This window comes from Balaenoptera physalus, assembly GCF_965194825.1.
Source record: "Balaenoptera physalus genome assembly, chromosome: 6".
Lineage (NCBI taxonomy): Eukaryota > Metazoa > Chordata > Mammalia > Artiodactyla > Balaenopteridae > Balaenoptera > Balaenoptera physalus.
In genome coordinates, this window is record NC_138885.1 from 18,457,338 (window position 1) to 18,477,649 (window position 20,312).

Here is a 20,312-nt window from a genome sequence, read left to right on the forward strand (position 1 = left end):
CAGCTACAAAAAAGGAGGATGCAATATTTTCACTTCTTTTCTCACAAGAATTATGTTTGTGTGTGTAAATTAATATAAGCAAAATTTAAAAATATACGCTCATACATATATATGCCATGTGTGTGCATATGTGTGCGCTTTAAAGAATCCGGGTATAAAGGGACTCTGATATAATATTGATAAGCAAAATTGGCCCTTCTTCCTGCCAGGACCACCCACCCCAAAGACAAACTACAGCCTGTTATTGTAAATCTTGGTGAAACTAAGCAGAGCACACACAGCCTTAAGAGAACACAGGCCATGGTTAGCTTTCCACTGCTTTCTGCTAAGAGTGGGTGACTGATTAGAGACCCCAGGTCCTCTCTTGCTATCCCCTTATCTTTCGATAGCTCATGAGAAAATAAGGCATAAAATTAACCTATCCAAGGCATGGAGCTATCCCTGCCCAACTTAATGAGCAACTAACTAACCCAAAAGGAAAATAGCCATTACTTATACAGCCATAATGTAGATGCAACATGGCATATAAATCAGCACATCGTGTACTGCAAAACAGACAAATAGATTAATGCCTGTTGCAAAGGATGGGTGAAGAGATCGATTAGCTTACAGATTCAGACCATGAACTTTCTCTCAATATACTGCATTTAACTTTTAAATAAGGTTTAGGAGAACCTGTAACAGTTTGCTCAGTGACAGAGCTATATTTTACTAAGGGCAGAAATTGGCTAGTCTATAAAAATTAAATTACGCCCCTTTCACTGTATCTAGTCAAGAGGAAAAACTCTAATTACAAGATTGCACTGTCAAACAAATGCAGATTCACGTTCTTTATACCCCGGTTTTAAAATTCATGGGCGGGGGGCTTCTATTCTGAAGTGAAAATCGGTATTTGAAATATTTTGCGGAGGGCGGTGACAGGCGAAAGCAAGAGAAATGTCATTATCAGGGGTGCTGGTTCATAGACACTAACTCATTAAGTGCAGAGCTGGAGAGAACAAGTCATTCATTATGCAAACATTTAAATATCAATTAGTAAGGACAATGAGAGACGCCTTCTCTTCCCCACAACCCATGCCTTATTTCTCCATAAATGACCAAGGGGAAAAAGAACAGAAAATCATCTCAGCATCTAATAGGAATGCCGCTCTGGGGAATAGGTAAAGGTTAATTTTAAATGTACTTCCCAACTGAAAATCAAATGTACCTGCCTGAAAATTCCTAAGAGCTGAGCTTGCAGACTTAATCCAGAAAAGGTCTGTCTGAAGGCCTGGGCATATTGCATTGCTGGTCTTTTTTTGGAAAGAGGAAGCCTTTCATTCTTGCTTGATGTCAAACTCGCTTGGTTCATTAAAATCTTAGTCCATTTAAAACCCTGGTTTTTCTATACCTATGAAAAATGCCAGTCCTCATAGCACTCAGACTTTACAAATCCTCCCAGTTGGTTCTCCTGTTCTTACAAAATCCACTTTGTGGCTCGTGCACTCAACCCAGTTCACTAAGCCTATTAGGTGAGGTTGGCGGGCATGAGAATTGTCTAAGTCTTTAGCACTTTACCTGAAGTATCTTTGCAGGCAACCCTGGCAGCATATTTTACTGTGTAAGGTGCTGGCCCAGGAAGCAGGTGCCTCGCAGTAACCATTGGCTGGCAGATGTGGACCAGACATCTAATTTCTCCGGCCCTCGTTTTCCTCCTCTATAACACAAAAAGGTTGGTCCAGACCAGCAGTTCTCAATTTAGGGCACCCCATGGTCACCTGCGGGGGCTGACCGATGGCCAGCTACACCACAGACTTCCAGAACTGGCCTCTTCAAGGAGGGGCCCAGATATGTGGATTTGAACAAAAGTCCCAGATTCCAATGTGCACACTTAACTATAAATCAACTACCCACTATGGTTTATCCCTGTAAGTATGATTCTTCTGTTATATTTACTTATAATCTTTATGCAAAGGTAGGTTAGTTTTCGTGTATGAGCTGCAAAAGGTGGTGAACTTTCTCTGTTAAAGGAGAAATTCAGGAGGTGGTTATACGAGATGGAGTAGAAAGAAGATTGCTAACCCCCCTTTTGTAATTTTTCTTATAGAAAAGTGTATATGATTTTTAAAAAAAATTAAAACAACAACAATAACAGCAACAAAAGCCCTTTCGATTCCAAAGCACTAAAATTCTTGGAACAGTCTATGTTACTGGTCAAGCACAAAAGATTCTGACTTCGATTCCTAATAGCATCATTGAACAGGTGGGACTTTCTTGCTCCCGAGGGGAGAAGTTGACCCTGCAGTGTAATTAAACACGGTGGGTCGTGGCCTGGGGAAATAAGGGCCTCAAGAGGATGCTCAGATGTCAGGTAATTTCCCCCACGTAAAGCACAGGGAAAGAGCCTGGTACACAGGGCACACAACAGGAGTTAGCTGTTGCTACTGTGATGTGCATACTATGCTGTGGTCACTTAACAATCAGAGTTTTTAGGTTGGCTCTCCATCCCTGCCAACAAGGGGAGGGTTAATAGCCACTTAAATTGATTGGTCTCTAGCCAGCACATGATGAAAATGGAAGCGCCTTGGAAATTTCAGCCCACCCCCCCCCCTCCTGCCCCCATCCCTCCACGAACATTGCACTTTAAACACAGAAACACGCATTTGGCTGATTTCTATTGAATTCAGGCTAAGAATGCCTGGTTTCCACGTGCACAGAGCTTGCATCCTTTCCCTAATAACTGGTTTTTCCTTTGAGCCCATCAACTGTTTCTGTTTCTCAAATTTCACAGTTGAGCTTGCCTTATTTCTCCAGTGTCTGTCACCCTCTAGCCTATGACATGTGGCGGAAGAAACCTGGTTTGGCGACAAGATGCCCACCTTGACTGAGCTAATAGCAACTTCAGGTCAGGCACTGATGGACTCTCTGCACTACAGCTTCTCGGGGAGAAGCTAGGAGTTATCATGCCAGAGCTGCCTTTTTTTTTTTTTTTTTTTTTTATAGTGTGTGGTGGAGGAGAGGGGGAAGCAAGATGAAAACCACACTTTGAAAATGGAGTTTGTAAGGTTCACCTCAGATACACTTTTAGAGAGCAAGAAATGTCTCTCAGAAAGACACCTCCTCTGGCTTGTAATTTGGTTCATAGCTTGTCCTCTTCTCGTGGCAACCCATATCCCAGCTTATGATAAATGATACCCAGGTAATAAGCAGTGGCCTAGAGGACGACGAGAAAGTTCCACATCCCCATTTTTGTCTGGCTCTAAACTACTGCCTGCAAGAAAGCTACAGATATTTGAGAGACACAGTAAAGTGTTCAAAGTGATTCTGATGAAAATTACAGGAGTTCCTCAGGTAGAAGGGCCATCGATTTTTGCTCAGAAAAAATTCTCAGGAATGAAACAAGCAGAAAAGAAACAACCTGTCAGAATCACGCGTGTCAATCTTAGCTACAGAATCATCACTAAGTTTTGTTTTGCCTTTTTAACAGTCCGAATCCCATGTGACAAAACAACTGCATGCTGCTCTTTTTGAGACGTTATTCTTGAGAGCGATCACGTTTCAGACTTCCCAGAAGAGTGATTCTGGTGGAAAGACTCCACACCTAGACTGTTAATGACCTATAAAGAAGAGCCTTTAAAGCTGCCTGCACCCACGCCACATCACAGCACAGTGACCAGCTATCTGCTCCCCAGGTTACTATGTGGTAAGCCACAAGGCACTTCCAGGCCCTTCTCTGGGAAGAAACTACTTTCCCAAGGTGCTCACTTTAAAACTAGAGCCCTTGCATTAATTTGCCAGCGGGGTAAGGGAATCACTTAACAAGTTGGACCCTTCACCAGGCTCCGTGGGCAGGGCAGGGCAGGGCAGGGCAGTTCAGCAAACTCAAGAGAAGCAGCGCTAGGGTGCACTGAATATCATTCACCCATCTTTTCAACATCCTTACAATGGCAAAGTCTATGTTCATGGATCTGACCTTGGCATTGAAACTCCAGTTCACCCATTTCCCCAAAGTTCCAGTTGCACTTTTAGGGGGACTTTGATTTCTGATGAGACTACTGGGAGGGGCTGGGGAGCCCCAGCTCCACGAGAAGACTGCAGGAAATGAGTGAGGTTTTCTCTCACAAGACCCCTTTCTTTCTTCGCCTCATGCCCAGGCCCTCTGTCAGCCCCCTTGCAGCTAGGCTTGTGGGACGGGGAACTACATTCCCTTGAAAGATCTTTGGCAATTTGTGCCTGGAATTTGATGCATTAGTTCTAAAATTAAATAAAGATCCTGTAGTGTTCTTCAAGGAAATATGGCGTGGCTCTTTGACAAAACACATTTTTCAAGTGCTGACCTCTGGGAACTTCAACTACCTTCATATTTCAGGCTGACACTGCTCACAGGCTACTGTCCAGTTGCCCAAGCAGAGCTGGTTATCCATACATTTTCCAGTCTCCCGATCAGCTTTTAGCAGAGGGAGGTGAGGGGAGTCAATAAAAAGAGGAGAGCCACTCATTGAAATGCACTTCCCTTCGTCAGTCCCTCGGGGAGAAGCCCTGGTAATTAACTCTAATGAGATTAAAGTAACTCGGAACTTTTCATTTTCCCAGCTCTGTAAAAGTACATCTGTGATAACCAGTGGGTGCATTATATAAAAGTCAATCCCTTTTCCTGTAATGAAATGGCCCCCTCACTCCCACCTCAGCCCAGGCTGGCGAAGGGAGGAGGAGGAGGGCTGCCGGTCTCTTACCTGCGCTTTGCTCCATCACTTCTTTCTGACACATGTCCTGAACGTTCACCGTGCAATTCACGATGAACTCGGGGGAGGAGCAGTCGTTATTCAGTTGGAATTCCTCACACTGGTAGCACTGGATTTGCAAAGCAAAGCCTGCGGGACAGACGCAGTCGGATTCAGACCCGGCCGCCCCGAGACCACCCCAGAAACCAGCATCCCGTCCCTCGCCCCAGCCAGCTGCGGCTCCCTCCCTCCTGGGTTCCCCCGGAAGGCGGCCGCGGCTGAAGCCGGTAGAGGGCGGCGCGGCCACCGAAGGTCCCGCAGGATATAAAGCGGGATTTGGCCCGCGACCCCTGGACCCACTCTCCAGAAACGAAGAGCCCATCCGGCACCACACCTGGCTTTCCCCCCACGGAAGTTGAAAGGAGGGCTATGCCGCCCGAGAGCCGAGGAGCTGACGTGCGCCGGCTCCAGCCTACGCCGAAGGCTTTGACTAATTGTTAATTGGTTACAAATGAGTTAATTACTATGTCGGCACCGTTCGCGATTGCCTTCGCAGACGCCTTTTGTTTTCTTTGATTGTCGAAGCCGGCATCCCTGTGCTGTGGCTCCGAGGCTCCCCAGGCGGACGAAGGGCTGGGCGCTCAGTGCTGCTGCGCCCCGAGTGCCCTGCCTTTCTTCGGGACGGTTCCCGCAGCAGCAGGGGTGGCCGCGGCGTGTGGCAAGGGGCGTGCGTGCGTGTGTGCTTGTGCGTGAGTGTGTGCGCGCGCGCGCATCCCCGGCCGCGACACCACAGTCCTTTCTCCCTGGCTTTCAGGGCTCCGTTTGGCTAGGGCTCCCGGTCCGGGTCCCAGCTCTGCAGAGCTGGATTGGGAGCCGCTCCTGTACTGGAGAGAAGGAGCCCGACGTTTCTGCACCTCTCCCCGCCCCAGCCCGACTGCTCCGCTCGGATCTACGAGCTCGCGTCTAGACCTAACTGCCCCCGGCTCCCGGGCAGACGAGCCCCGGACCCGGCGCACCTCCCCTCCCAGACCCACAGCGGTCGCGCTGGGAGCGCGGCAACGCAGCCCCGGCCAGCCCGGGCCACAGGCTGACCAGCTCGCCGCTCACCTGTCGGCGGCGCCACTACCACGGGTTGCTAGAGACGCCTGACAACTTGGCGGGTTCGCGGACTGTCGCCCCCGCTCCCTCGCCGAGACCCTGCACGGCTCGGACCTTCCCTCCTCCCCAGCCCAGCTGCTTCTTTCGACCGCGCAGCCCGAGCATCTGCAGCCCGAGTCCCACCAATCCGCCGCTCCTCCTGCAGCGCAGGATTTGGGCACTTTCCCATCTAGCGCCCCTGGGCACCACTCGCCGCCGCCGAACTGCCGCCGGGCAACCCGTGCACAGCACGGGCGCGGAGGTGAGCGCCCAGGGGAGGCAGAGCGGCCGGCGGGTAGACGGGGTGTGCGATCCCGGCCGGACGGCTGGCCGCTTCGTCTTCTTACCTTGAAGCAAGAACAGTCCGCAAAAAGTTGCCGCGATGCCGAGGACCCACATCCTCCCGGAGCCGCGGGGCCGGGAGCGGGCAGGCGCATCAGAAGCGGCGACCGCGGCGGAGGCTGTCCGGGCCGCAGCGGCTGTGGCTGCCGAGACTGCCGGGGCCCGCGCTTCCGCCGCCAAGAGCAGCCGCAGGTGCCGCCGCCGGCGCCCGCATCGCCCGCGCCGGGGCCCCCGGCTGCGGGTCGCCGCTCCTCTGGCTCGCGCTCCCGGGCAGTGCGCGGCGTCTCCGGAGTTGGCGACGGAGGCTGAAGGAACTGCTGGCGATCCGGAGCACCCAAAAAAGTCTCGCCTCTTCTCCCCACCTCCCACTCCAGGCACCACGTGACGGCTGCCGAGTTGGGGTGGAGGTGGCGAGCGGGGAAAGCTGGGACAGCCTTTTCACGTCTCCACCCCCTTCCGATCGCCCTCCTCTCCCGCCTCCGCACGTGCCCCGGACTGGGACGCCTAGAGGGGGAGAGGGAGAGTGTAGTTTTCCGAGGCTGGGAGGCTGGAGACTGGGGAAAGAGGGAGGAGGAGGGCGCAGCAGGTGCCGCGGCGGTCGGCCGGGCGCCGTCAGCAGGACGTAGGAGGTGGGGTGGGAAGCCCGCTTGCCTCTGCTTGCAGGGGCGCTTGCGCCCCCGGGGGCTGGTGGGTTGCCCGCGGCAGGGTCCGGTCCACCCGGCAGGGAGTGCGGGGCCGCGCTCCCGTGCGTCTGGCAAAGTTGCACACTCGCAGGCTCCATAGGGTATCCGGTGCAGCTGCGCCTTTTCTTCCTCCGAGAAACCCCTCGGTCGTTACGGGGCTCGGCTTCAGCTGCGGCGGGGTGGGCGGGGACCCTGCCCAGCTCCGCGCGCCCAGCCCTCGGTTCGTCTGCCGCGCGCACCGCTGGGGGGTGCGGTAGCCCAGCCTAGGAGAGGGGCGCTCCGGGGACAACCGTGATGAGCTCCCACTAGAAAGCAAATTGGGGTGAAGACGAGAGTTGCTCTCCTCCATCCCTTTCGTCCAAAAGGCCGGGCAGCTTCCTCCGGCTCTATTCACGGCGTCCTGTAGTGCACCGCGCCTAGCCAGCCCAGGACTCGGGCACTGGCACACCCCTCCCCACCTCCCCCCACCCCATCCCCCCTCTCTTGTACAAGCGACCCACCTGGAGCACTCCCGGAACGCTACCTCGCTACGTTCGCCTTCCTGGCCGCCGAGCCCTGCAGCAGGTGGTACGGGAGCCCGCTGGCCCGCCCGGAACGCCTGGGAGCCCCCGCCCCCAATCCCGCACGTTCCCACGCCTGTCCGCCAAATCCCTAGGCAGCATCCATTTCGGTGGAAAGGGCTTCATAAGCTTCGCCCCTCTTCACCTCCTTCTACTCGGGCCTCCTCTCTTAGGAGGAGGAAGCTCTCTTAGGCCGGGATGCTGATCATTTATTTCCCTATCCTGCCAGCAGAGCAGGTCTGGAAAGGGGCTTCAATGACTTTCTTGTCATTCCTTTGCAGAGATCGTTCCCCATCTGCCTCCGGCTCCGTCTCTCCCTTTGCCCCCCTCTTCCTCTCATTTCTAGTTGGTTAACCCCTCAGGGAGTCGAAAATGCTTTGACCATTACTCGCTAGTCTGCAGACTCGAATCTTACATTTGGCTGAATTACTGCTTCTGGAGGAATAGGGCCAGTTTGCTTACTAGTCTGTTTATTCCTTCGGGGAATGCGTCGTTGGAGCGCGTGTGAGATTCAAATAACCAATTGCTCCGAAGGGTCCTTGAACAAGTTCTTCTAAGCTTTCAGAGGGTGCGATTGTGTTATGACGTTTACTCAGAAATGAAACAAAAGAATCTTAAAAAGTCTGAAAGACAATGACACATAATTTTCATTTAAGACAACAAAATTCAAATACAACAAATTGCACAAATTAACCAAATAACACTGATCATACAATACTCTTTAAAGAAACAAGTGTGTACTAAAGTATCCATATAGATCCTAAAAATATTTGTTATGCCTAGTTTACAAGCTCCTGTACAAAAGAAATTATAAATAGTTCGCATCTAGAAAAAATACACGGTAACCTTTAAAATAGAATTTATCCTTACATATAAACAGACTTTGTAGGAAAAAAGGATATTAAAAAGTAAGAATTTTTCATAGCACCAACCATTTTATTTTTTACAAAGTGAACATTGCAAACAGGAATTTACTTTGATTTATAGATTAGACCAGGTTTTAATCAAAAGAGTCAGAAGATAAAAATCAACAAATAATGTTGAGAATTGCAGAGAACCACTAAGTAGAAGAGGATGTAAGGAAATGATTGGAGGGAAGGTAGAATTACATCGTTTCCGATACATAAAGCTTCAGATCAGTGTCACACTTGAGTACCTTCCTTTACAGTTTTCAGTAAAAGCAGAATTATACTTATTACTAGAACCTGAATCTCTCTGGCAACAATTTGGAAATTGCACTGGGATTAACGTTTCTATCAAATTGAGATTTATGAGATGGAGATGAGAGAGAGCCCTCTGGTTTTTCAGCAGGCCCTGTTTTCTGTTTACAGAGTGTACCCACAAACAATTTGAGGGCTAGGACAAGTGACCTGAACAAAAACTGGAGTTGGAATTTTTCAAAAATATATTATCAACTTCTAAGACTTAGGGCATCATTTCAAGAGCATGGCACTGATTCAATTTATTGCTGTCTTTTTAATTTGTTTTTGCTACAAATATAATTTCTTTTCCAAAAAAAAAAAATTTACAACTTCTGTACAACTTCTTTTTCAAAAGAAAAGTGCAAAATTAAGACTTCTGTATCCTGGGTGTGTTTACTTTTAATCCTCACGGAACACAACAGGTAAAGTCTATCTTTATTGCCTTGTCAGGGAAGTAAGCTCCAGTGGGCTGCTGGCTGTGAATCCGACAGTGTCCGCCCTGGTACTGCAATAGTTTTTTGTTGCCATCTCTACCTGCCCCGCTTCCCAACCCTGTTTCTTAAGTGCTCCATTTCCAGCTCACTAAGGGGAAAAAAAGTCCTTTACACATCATTTGAACCCTGACTTGCACAGGAAGAGAAGCTATCATATAAAGAATCACTCAAAGATTCCAAATTGTCTACCCCAGGCCTATCAGAGCTACTCAAAGAGGCCTCTTCATTTTTTTCTTTTTCTTCCTTTTGTCCTTTAACCTTGTTCAGAGAGTTTGTCTCTTTTTCTAATAAGATCACAGTATTGCCGTTGTATTTATTGAATGACTCCAGGGAAATTTTACATAATCTATTCTCAGGATCTTCTCTTGTTTCTTCAACTTGTTTCAATTTCTGCAATAAAAAGAGGAAAATATTAGAAAGATATTTCTTTGCAAAATCAAGTTATTCTATCCAATATTCAATTATTGTCAGTATAAAGTACAATGTAAAGGGATAGAGGGAACCTACAAGTCTTTAACAATCTTCTAGTATAATTTCATGTAATGATAAAGCCAATTTTAGGGATAAATCAAGACTTTAATCATCTTACTGAGATAAATAGGTCCCAATTTGCAAATCAGTTAAGTGCCACTTAATTTCATTTTAAATGGATCCATCTAAAATTTGTTCAGGTAAAGTGCCTTATTCTTCTTAATCAAAGTTTCGAAATCCTTTCTTTTCTTACTAAATATTATTAGTTGTCCTGTTTCTAACTATGGATAGGGACTGAATTTCAGCCAGAAATGACAGTTCTATGCAAAAAAAAAAAAAAAAAGGCATGCAATCCCTTAAACTGCCATAAAATTTAAGTACACATTAAACTTGTCAGATGCATTGTCACGTGTGTATTTTGTCCCTTTACAAGTCTTATGCTATTTGAAAGAGATCCCAGGTGTGAGGGTGTAGATTCTTCAAGGCCCAAGGGCTTCAACATCATAGTAACAGGTCTGCACCTCAGTAACCTCTCCCTCCAGGAGGTTCTAGTAAAACCAATTTAAACAGGGATATTTATAGGCTGTTACTGGTAGTCTTGGGGACTTCATAAAACACTGCAGTCATATTCGATAATTACTGCAGGTAAACTCTGTAAACATGAATATATTTAGTTGCTCAAGTGGCTCCTGAGGTCCGAGGTGAGAGGGAATAGATAGTTTTTGCATAGATGCAAAAACTGCAAGGGTGGAGGTGTTAAAGCCACTAACCACATTTCTCATTTCTTTTTCCTCTTTCAGGCAAAAATTCCATCCAGGAAGAAGTAGGAACAGGGCCTTAGAGATGATAACAACAGCTCCCATTTATTCAGCATCCACCATGTAAAAGACACTAAGTATTTTATTTATAAGCCCTTTTTCACAGACCTGTAAGTTACACATCCCCACTTTAGAGAGAAGGAAAACAAGGCTCAGAGTGACAGGGTCACTTGCCCAAGGTGGCTCAGCAAGTGATGGAGAACAGGATTTGAATTCCTGTCTGGTGGCCTTCCACGCTCTTGTAATAAAGAACAAGATGTCCTGTATGTTTTTTTTCATTTTGCCATCCACATATGCCAAACGATCACAATTGCTACTGTCCAAGGCCCTAACATAGGCAGTTCCGTCCCTCCCTGCAACATTGCTACGATGGATATCAAAGGTACAATGAGGAAATGTGTTTGGATCTGGGCAAAAACAGACATAGCCAAAGCCTGTGAATTCGCACATGCTAAATATTTAACAGAAAGAAAAGAAACAGATACAGAAGTGGATGGTTCCGGTGTCCCAAGGGCAGACTCAGACAGCATTTCTCTCTCTGCTATGGGGAAACAGTGTAATTCTATGGGGATACTTGAAAATCAACCTTGAAGTGATGCTTATTTCATTATACGATTAACGTACAGGAGCATTACTCACACAGCAAATTTTCAATCTGAAACGGCTACCTCGAAAAAGAGCTGGGCTGAGGAACACATTCCTAGGTGGTTACAAAAAAGCGGCTCCATAATTAGGAATGACTCCATGCCGGAGCCCCTTCTCACGGTGTGCCAATTTTGAGCATTCTTTAAAAAGAATTATAAAGTACAATATGCAAAATACATGGAGGGAGTAGGAAAGCTTTGATTGTACCAAATGTAGGTAAATAGAGGCCATTCAATGCAATTTCCTCCTTACCTGAATATCTTCTCCCTTTTTCTTTATTCAAGAACCTTTTCCTTGCCTATTTCTGGTCAATGTGGATCTCAAGTTCATTCAATAAACACTCACTAGAGAAGCGATCATGAGGCAGGTGGAAGGTTTTGGTGCTGAGGATACACAGCTGAATACAATTACGTCCTGTAGGAGGGGAGTGAGGCCCCGGAGGCAGGCGGACTTGAGCTTGAGTCTCAGCCTTGCCCTTTCACGGGCTGTGTAAGTGCCCAAGAGCACCCGTCCTCAGGGAAAGTTAATAAGACATACCTTTATTTCAGGATTGCTGTTAAGTATTAGAAGCAGAACACCTGAAGACCCTGACACACAGGAGTAGGTGCTCAATAAACGGAACAATAGATAATAGTAAGATAGCATTCTTATTCTAGATCAGTGGGTCTTAAACTGTGTTCTCCAGACACCTTGCAGCGTCAGCATCACGTGGGAGCTTGTTAGAAATGCACGTTCTCGAGTCCCGCCCCGACTTAACTGCATCAGTAATGCAGCGTCCCAGAAAAAGTTTTTAACAAGGTCACCAGGTGATTCTGACACATGCTAACATTTGAGAATCACTAGTCTAGAAGAATTTGTAGTCTTGGAGGGGAGACAGGTGAAAAGTATAATTCAGTGTATTCAGGTAGTGATAAGGGAAGGATTATTTACCATGAAAACACCCACTGTCTATGGGACACAAATAGTGCATCTTGTTTTCTAAATGTTTCCTGCTTGTAGGTTTGGTTCTTCAATTAATTATGACAAAGGCCTACATTGGCTGGGGAGGCGATGGAAATGAAGGAATGGCCCATTGTAAGAAAAATCACATGCCTTCTCGGTCTTCCTTTTATTTTCACAGTTTTGATGAGGGGTGGGTACCGAAATATTTCTGGACTCTGAGAACAACATCAGTGTAAGAGTGACAATGAGGCCACGCTGACATTCGACCTCAGTGCTGGGGAGCTACAGGGAGTGGTGAGGACTGCGGTCCGCTCAAGAGTACGTGCCTCCCCTAAAGGCAGGAGCAGCTACTTAGACCTAGCTCATTGCAGCTGTGCAAAAACATGGGCCCAGGTCTTTGATTTTAAAAGTAAGGCCATGAATCTAGGACAATATTTGCTTATATTTAAAATCCTCTAATTTTAATTATTTGCTTATACTAAGAAAAAAAACAAATCAATAATAACAAAAACAACCCCCACTATGTATGTCAAACAGCAATCTTTGCAGTGTGTGAACTTCTGAGCTAGCGATCATGTCTTATACTTCTTTTTTATGTCCTAGATGGCCCCCCTCACCCCCCTTCTCCCATCAGCTTTCCCCCTGAAAACCTAGCCCAGCGCGCATCGCCAGTAGATTCTTGATGGAGACTGGATGATGCACTCGGCTTTCTCTACCATCAGCAGAGTCTCAGCTGTGGGCTGGGATTTCTCCAGTGGTCCTGCCAGCTAAGAACAAAAGCACTGAAGTAGCTTACTTCCCTGCCTCGAATTAGAAGCATACCCAACCAGCCTCAATGTTGTCTTGTCAGATCTCAGGTATGTTAAAAATTTTGAAGTCACGTAACATTTAAATTTAAAACATAAGGAGGGATCGAGGTCCAACAGGATTGTGCTAAGGATGGATCTGTCGAATGGTAACAAAACAGTGAAACGGAGCAGGACCCTGTGGTCCCCACTTCCCCCCCCCGCCCCATGTCCCCATGTCCCCTGCCTGTCTTTTGTCTGTAGAAAAACTTTAGGCAAAGGATAAGTTTAATCAAAGAAGTGAGAAAATACAGAAGCAAAGGGAAACAATCAAACAGGACAAAACAATAATAGTTTAGTCAGTAAGCAAAGTCAAGGGCCTTTAGTTCCTCCTCAAGGGCTATAGAGAATAGTCTGAGCCATATCCTTTGAGCTGTCTTACAGGTACTGAAACCCCCAGCAAGTGGTAGAGTTAACTACATGATGACCAGACTGTAGCCATGACATAAGCGGCTACAATTCCGAGAATTGGCCTTGAGGAAATGGGAACAAACCGACCCTGGAACTGAAGACTAACTGTACTTAAAACAATCAAGATGCTGCAGCTCAGACCCCCGCATGACCAATTTCAAGATGACGGTCAGAGCTGACTCTGCCGTTTCTTCATGCAGCCCCCTCCCTCCGTCTATAAAAGCTCTTGCCCCCTGATTGTCAGTGCAGGGGCTGGAGGGTGGAGTCGCCCTTTGGACGGGAGTCTGCTTATCACCTCCCCCCCAGGTTGCCAGCCTCCGAAATAAAGCAAATTTTCCTTTCCACCAGCCTTGCCTCTTTATTGGCTTTAGAGCGGCCAGCAGCCGGACTCCCACTTTCGGTAACAATAGTGCACACCAGTTTGCAGCAAATGTATGTGAAGGTGCTTTGAAAACTAATCATGGTAATAACAGCATTTAATTGAGTGCCTGCTCTGCACAGACTCTCGGCTAAGCACGTTGCATGGATGATCTGTTTTCATCCTCACGTCAATTCTATGGGGCAGGTGTCATTGTTACTTCATTTACAAGCAATCAAGCCTGGAGGAAGTTAAGTAACTTAAGGTCATGGAGCAGTACGTGGTGGGGTCTTCATTTGGACCCAGGCAGTCTGCCTGCAGCGCCCAAGTTCTTAACCTCTATCGTGGAAAAGAACTTCACAAATATCAGCCCACATTACCTTTAAGGGGAGCATCTGAAATAAGAATCACAGGCGGCTTCCCTGGTGGCGCAGCGGTTGAGAATCTGCCTGCCAATGCAGGGGACAGGGGTTCGAGCCCTGGTCTGGGAAGATCCCACATGCCGCGGAGCAACTGGGCCCGTGAGCCACAACTACTGAGCCTGCGCGTCTGGAGTTTGTGCTCCGCAACAAGAGAGGCCGCGACAGTAAGAGGCCCGCGCACCGCGATGAAGAGCGGCCCCCGCTTGCCACAACTAGAGAAAGCCCTCGCACAGAAACGAAGACCCAACACAGCCATAAATAAAATAAATAAATTAATTAAAAAAAAACCCAAAAACAAACAAAAAACAAAAAACACACAAAAGAATCACAGAACAGCAACAATAATATTAATGGTAACAAACCCAGTAAAGATTCCTGAAGATTGTGTGGGTTCCATAAAACATTGTCATTTCCTTTGTATAATGTGCTTCACTGAAATTATGATAAAATTAATATACTACACTTGCCACCTATAGGTGGCAACAGTTGTACAGTTCACTTTTTGGTGGGGCTTTTCACTGCACTTGGGAACAAAAGTAGGGCTCAAAAGGGTGAGAATGTATTTTCAAGTTTAAAATAAATAGCTCTGCTCATTCTTAAATATTTTCCTATCTTTTGTGTAACGATGACATTATTAACAATAATTCAAGCAAGAAGTAGACAGTGACATATTCTCCAGAAATCCCTTAGTAATTATACCTTAACTAATTTAATTCCTTGTAGTCAAATAATCAATCAATCAAACCAATCTACTCTATGAATAATCTGTGCAAATAATTATGTGGTCTTGATTCTCAGAGAGTTTCATAGAAAAGGAGAGGGGGCTCTTGGAATGCTTTTGAAGGGTGAACAGTATTAAGATATATAGTAGGTAAGAAGGAGTGCATTCCAAGAAATTTCCATTTCATGTGCCCCTACTGCATCTGTAGACCATTCTATAGTCTATCTCAGGTCTTGTAGTTGCCCAGATAGTCTATCTCTTGCCCTTTAAGATTCTATAATGGACAGAATCACTGTAAAGACAGAAACACAGAACTATGCCTATCCCAAGGGGTTCCAAGAATTCCAGCCCAGACTCAGGGAAGTATCAGCCCAGAAACCTGGGTTATAAATAACAAATAGTTTTTACTTCCAAAGAGCTTTCCCATCTATGATCTCACTTTGCTCTTACATCAGGCTGGAAGGTGAGGGAGGCTGGTGTCAGCTATACTTTACATGGGATATTTATGGAATTTGTGGTTCACACAAATTCAAATTCGGGTGAAATTAGACCTGGAAACTTGGTTTCCTGATTTTCATCACAGAAACACATACCATTTTCCCCCCATAGTCAACAATAGAGATTCTGCCTAGACCAATAACCTGAACACAAGGAAGGATAAAACAGAAGGTGATATGTGCCTTTGTCATAAGGAAAAGATGGGGAAAATGTATAAGGTGATACAGAAAAACTCAAGTGATAAACCAGAAAAAAATATACTCATGGGCTTCCCTGGTGGCGCAGTGGTTGGGAGTCTGCCTGCCAATGCAGGGGACACGGGTTCGAGCCCTGGTCTGGGAGGATCCCACGTGCCGCGGAGCAACTCGGCCCGTGAGCCACAACTACTGAGCCTGCGCGTCTGGAGCCTGTGCTCCGCAACAAGTGAGGCCGCGAAAGTGAGAGGCCCGCGCACCGCGATGAAGAGTGGCCCCCGCTTGCCGCAACTAGAGAAAGCCCTCGCACAGAAACGAAGACCAAACACAGCCATAAATAAATAAATAAATAAAATTAAAAAAAAAAAAAACCTGTCACAAACATTAAAAAAAATATATATATATATACTCATGATGAGACTAGCTTCAGAGAGATACATGTTATACATGTACAGCCAGAAACTCCTGCCCACAGCAGGGGAGAAACAAGTAGCAAATTCATGAACTAGCACAATGGATTAGTGTTCTATGATGAAGGCTACTCTTATTATTTCATGTAAGTTTCCACCTGTTGATTATATCTTGAAAATATTGGTTAGTCTGTCTACTGTAAAATGTCAGGAGGAGATTCAGATCTACCTGTGGAATTGAAATGCAGCATCATTCCTCAGCTGGGCACTAATATTTGCAAAGAGGGCTAGAGCTCTTAGCACAAATTAATGTAAACAGTATCTTCATCTGCATGATTTCTTATTTCTCTATTGCTATAATGATTCACTGCCAATCAGTTCAACGAGACATGTGGTAGGAAAACAATAGCTACATTTATAGAGTGTTTTTACTATGTGTCAGGTACTGGGTTGAATGCAGTGCATGAATTATCTCATGTAATCCTTACACCAACCCTCTGAGACAGTACTGTTTTCATCCCCATGATACTCATAGGGAAATAGAGAGTAGAGAGGTTGAAATATTTAGGCCACATACACATGGCTAATAAATTAGGGAATCAGGACTCAAGCAGGAGAAGCCTGACCACAGAACTTGGGATTTTAATCACTACGTACAAGACCAGGTATTTGGAAGCCAGTGTTCCGTTCCTGGCGCTGTGCTAATTAGCTGTGTGACCCCTCTGAACCTTAGTTTATTTACACTAAAGATTTTTTTTTTTTTAAGAACCTTCCCACTCTATAAGCTCCGTGACTCCAAAATATTCTTAATTGTGTGTCTTCTATGCATCTATTATTGGAATTTCAGGTAACACAATAAATACTTCTCTTCCCCACCTTAGTTCTGAATGAACTGAAGAAAGAGATGAAAGAAAAAGGCCGATGGGAGGCTAAAATATCAGCTTTATTACTGAGAAAGCTTAGAGGGAGAATGAGGTTTCTATCTTCAAAGAAGTGAGTTTCTTAGCAGTGGTCTAGAAGCAGACAGGCTTAGACTGGGCTGGCAGCCCTGGGCTGGGCGCAAGTATCTTCTTCTTAAACCTACAACGTGAGTGTTGCTTCTCCAGCCAGCCTGACTCCTGAGAGGGGGCGGGGAGAGCAGGAGATGGGCTTAAGCTTTCCCTGTTCCCTTCCTAAACTTGGCTATTTATTTTTTATTTTTTTATTGGAGTATAGTCAATTTACAATGTTGTCTTAGCTTCAGGTGTACAGCAAAGTGATTCAGTTATAAATGTATAATATCCGTTATTTTTCAGATTCTTTTCCCTTTATAGGTTATTACAAAGTATTGAGCGTAGTTCCCTGTGCTATACAGTAGGCCCTTCTTGTTTATCTATTTTATATATACTGTGTATCTGTTAATTTGCTAAACAAGCCACTCCTCCTTCTCCTGAGAAGTGAATGAGCAGAGCTTAGAGACACCAGGAGTGTTATCCTAGGGAACTCCTTCCACATGGAAAGAAACAGCCCCGAAATTGGGAAGAAGTGTCAGCATCATGCCCCTACCGCAACCCAGCATTTCTCATTATGTGTGATGATGCAGATTTTAACCAAACAGTCATATATGCATCGGGGCCAGGAAGATGCGAGAAAATTTGGAGACTGCAGTGAGTTGGTTTGGGCAGAGAAACCTCTCCGTGGGTGAAGCAATGGGAGTAAGATGATTTAGCAGATGAGAAATATAGCCAAGCTTCCATTTGGAAGCAGATGGATCAAATAGAGGAGACGGGCTGGCTGATCCTGAGCTTTGAGTTGGAGCAGAAGGTGTGATCTCCCCCATCCCTTTCCTGATGAGCACATCTTGGGCGCTGGAAAGATGATTATGTGTTATGCTCTTGTGGGAATGGGGAGGAAGTATTTTAATCCTGGGTCTCTTAGTTGAAGATCTGTGCACACACAAAGTCTATGTTAAGTGATATTTGCTGGGGGCAGGCCAACCTCAAGGAAAACGATGCAGCTCAAGTCATTTCTCTTTTCTCAGAGGCACAGGTTAATCTCTTCTTTAATGCCACCTCTTACTGTATTCCTGGTGGAGCTACTTTCTGAATGAGACATAAAAAATAGATAAAGTGACCTTTGGTGAACAGGGAAGACCCTCCAGACTTTTCTTGAGAGTGGTGGTGTTGACCCTGCTAACCTGGTCAAATTCCAGCTTAGATAATTACTTTCTCTCGGTGTTCAGTTCCCTCGATTACCTCAACTGGACACATTACTCTTCACTTGCCCTTCTGAAAAATTAATGTGACAGATCGGTAATAGAGAACCGTTCTCTCCACCCAACCACACATTGGGAGATACGATTCCGCACTTGGGGCACTCTGTTTCCTTACTGGGTTCCTGAAGATCCTTCAGTATCTCCAGGGCAAACTGGTTTTATTAGGTGGAAGAGTAATTTTCAGCTGAGATGTGCTTTTATGACTATATTATTACCTGTATTGCTGTCCTTTACCATGATCAATGACTTTCAATGACCTCTGTTAGAAGCCCTGAACCAGAGGGGAAAAATGAGCTTACTTTTTGGAAAAAAAAAAAAAAAAGCAAGCAGAGAGAAGTGCAGTAGGAAGCTTACGGTCGTTAGAAAATAATATATCTTGAGGAAAGGAAAAGAACTTAGCTTGGAGATAAACAGTGGCTGCAAAGGACATTTAAAGACCAGATCAAAAGGACGGAAGGAGAAGGAAGTCACTTTAAGGATATGGAAAATGGGGGAGATGTGGGACCGGGTCCCTCAGCAGGAAGAGAAAAAAGGAACATAAGGAAAACCCTAAACTTTGTTTATGACAGAGAAAGGCATTTGCGAAAAGGAAAGGCATGTAATCACGATTGGGCAAAATGATTATATGAACACGCAAAAGACACATTCATGATTTCTCTAACGTTAGTGCCATCACGTGAAATGCCCATTTGAAAACTTGTATTTTTTTATTTTTGTTTTCTAGGAGGTGGATGGATCCACAAATTTAATTTAAAATATAGGTTAATCACCTTAAGTAATACATCAGATTTGATCGCTACTGGCCAGTTTCTCCAAAAGTAAAATCTGCACTGTTTCACAGTGACCTAGGCTTGGGGAAGCAAGCCAGCTCATTGATATCAGCTTGTATGGTTAGCTTAACTAAATGTAACATGCTTATTTGTGTTGTCAGATTTCTTTTTCTTCTTCCAGCATAATAATATTAACCAAAATGTTTATTTAGGAATGAGAATTGAGCAGGTTCTGGGCTGGAACTTCTAAGTCTGTTCATCTTAGTGTCAGGCTAATGATTCCAGCTGATGAGAGTGTGGGCACCAAACCTTTCTGGCCTTTCATTTACAGGCACCATTATGGATAAAAATAAATTCATATGCTACTCACTTGCCATCAAAGAATGATTAGACTTTTTTCTTTGACTAACCTTTCCATCATTTCAGGTCTTAAACAGGATACCTATCTGTCCAGCGAGCTTGGCCATGCCTGGCTTAGATGTCAGTGTATTTGTAGCATAAAGAGCCCATGACCCTCGTCAGAGGAAAATACAGCATGAAGGGACCATTTGTGTATTCTAGTACCATAGAGCTATGTCTTCACCTTGGAGTGATAGAGTTTGGGCTACTCTTTCAAGAAAAAATAAAACACACTTTTTAGGGGGGATTGAGTGAATGTTAAAAGAAAGTTACACTGTTTTTCTTCATGGATGTTCCCCTTCCAAAGGAACGTCTCCAATATCACCATAAGGGTGGACATCATAAAAACGTACCTGAAAGGGCTAAGTTTTTATTACGAAGTATGTTGTGAGGGCCAAAACCAGGGAAAAACATTCTGTGTTACTTATTAACCTATAAATAATGAGGCAACCTGGAATTCTAGCGGAAGTTGGTAGACCATTTGGGATTCACAGTGCACTGTGGTATCCAATCTATTAGGTGCTTTGCAATAGCCATGGAATTCAATGAGACTGAGTGCTAAGGGCCATCCAGAGACACACTGATATTTGTGGATGTAAGAGTGTTAGCTCTACTCAGGTTTAAGCTATTCATCTCCCAATGTAATTTATGTTTCAGTTCTAGGGCCAGTCAGCCTTTGCTTTGGATGAAGTTATTTCCCAAGGATATTTAACATATCGAATCCCGAGAGTCAGAGCAACTCAGAATCAGTACCAATTGATTGATCCTTATTCTAAAGAGAAGATTCCTTGGTGGAAATTGTTCTAAAGATTTAGAAACATTAGGCTTTATATTGTGTGTTGCACACAACTGTAAGATGCTCTTATTCCTCATTACCCAGTAAGCACTGGGGGGTCCAGAATGGAAGGATGTGCTAGTTGGGAGAATGCCAGTGGGAATCCACGTTTGTTCCGGATTCCATCCTTTGCCACAATATGACACTGACAATCACTACTTCAACTCCGGACCTGGATTTAATAAATATTTAAATAGGGAT

The 20,312-nt window shown here is 45.4% G+C and overlaps 2 protein-coding genes across 18 annotated transcripts in view; both read right to left on the reverse strand.

The window, feature by feature from the left end:
- The window catches only part of LYPD1 (LY6/PLAUR domain containing 1), a 49,798-nt gene extending 43,336 nt beyond the window's left edge, over positions 1-6,462 (reverse strand). Inside the window, exons 1-2 of the mRNA XM_082465954.1 lie at positions 6,185-6,462; positions 4,713-4,850 (exon numbers count right to left, since the gene is read on the reverse strand). Coding sequence (XP_082322080.1) covers positions 4,713-4,850; positions 6,185-6,236 — 190 coding nt within the window. The 5' untranslated portion in view covers positions 6,237-6,462. The remainder of the gene's footprint in view (positions 1-4,712; positions 4,851-6,184) is intronic.
- A 1,532-nt stretch (positions 6,463-7,994) lies between these two features.
- NCKAP5 (NCK associated protein 5) overlaps positions 7,995-20,312 on the reverse strand; it is a 1,104,646-nt gene continuing 1,092,328 nt past the window's right edge. For 14 of the 17 annotated variants that reach the window (XM_082465765.1, XM_082465761.1, XM_082465763.1 and 11 more), the window contains one exon: positions 7,995-9,508. In XM_082465765.1, coding sequence (XP_082321891.1) covers positions 9,227-9,508 — 282 coding nt within the window. In that variant the 3' untranslated portion in view covers positions 7,995-9,226. The remainder of the gene's footprint in view (positions 9,509-20,312) is intronic. The other 3 variants (XM_082465754.1, XM_082465758.1, XM_082465752.1) reach the window with 1 other exon arrangement.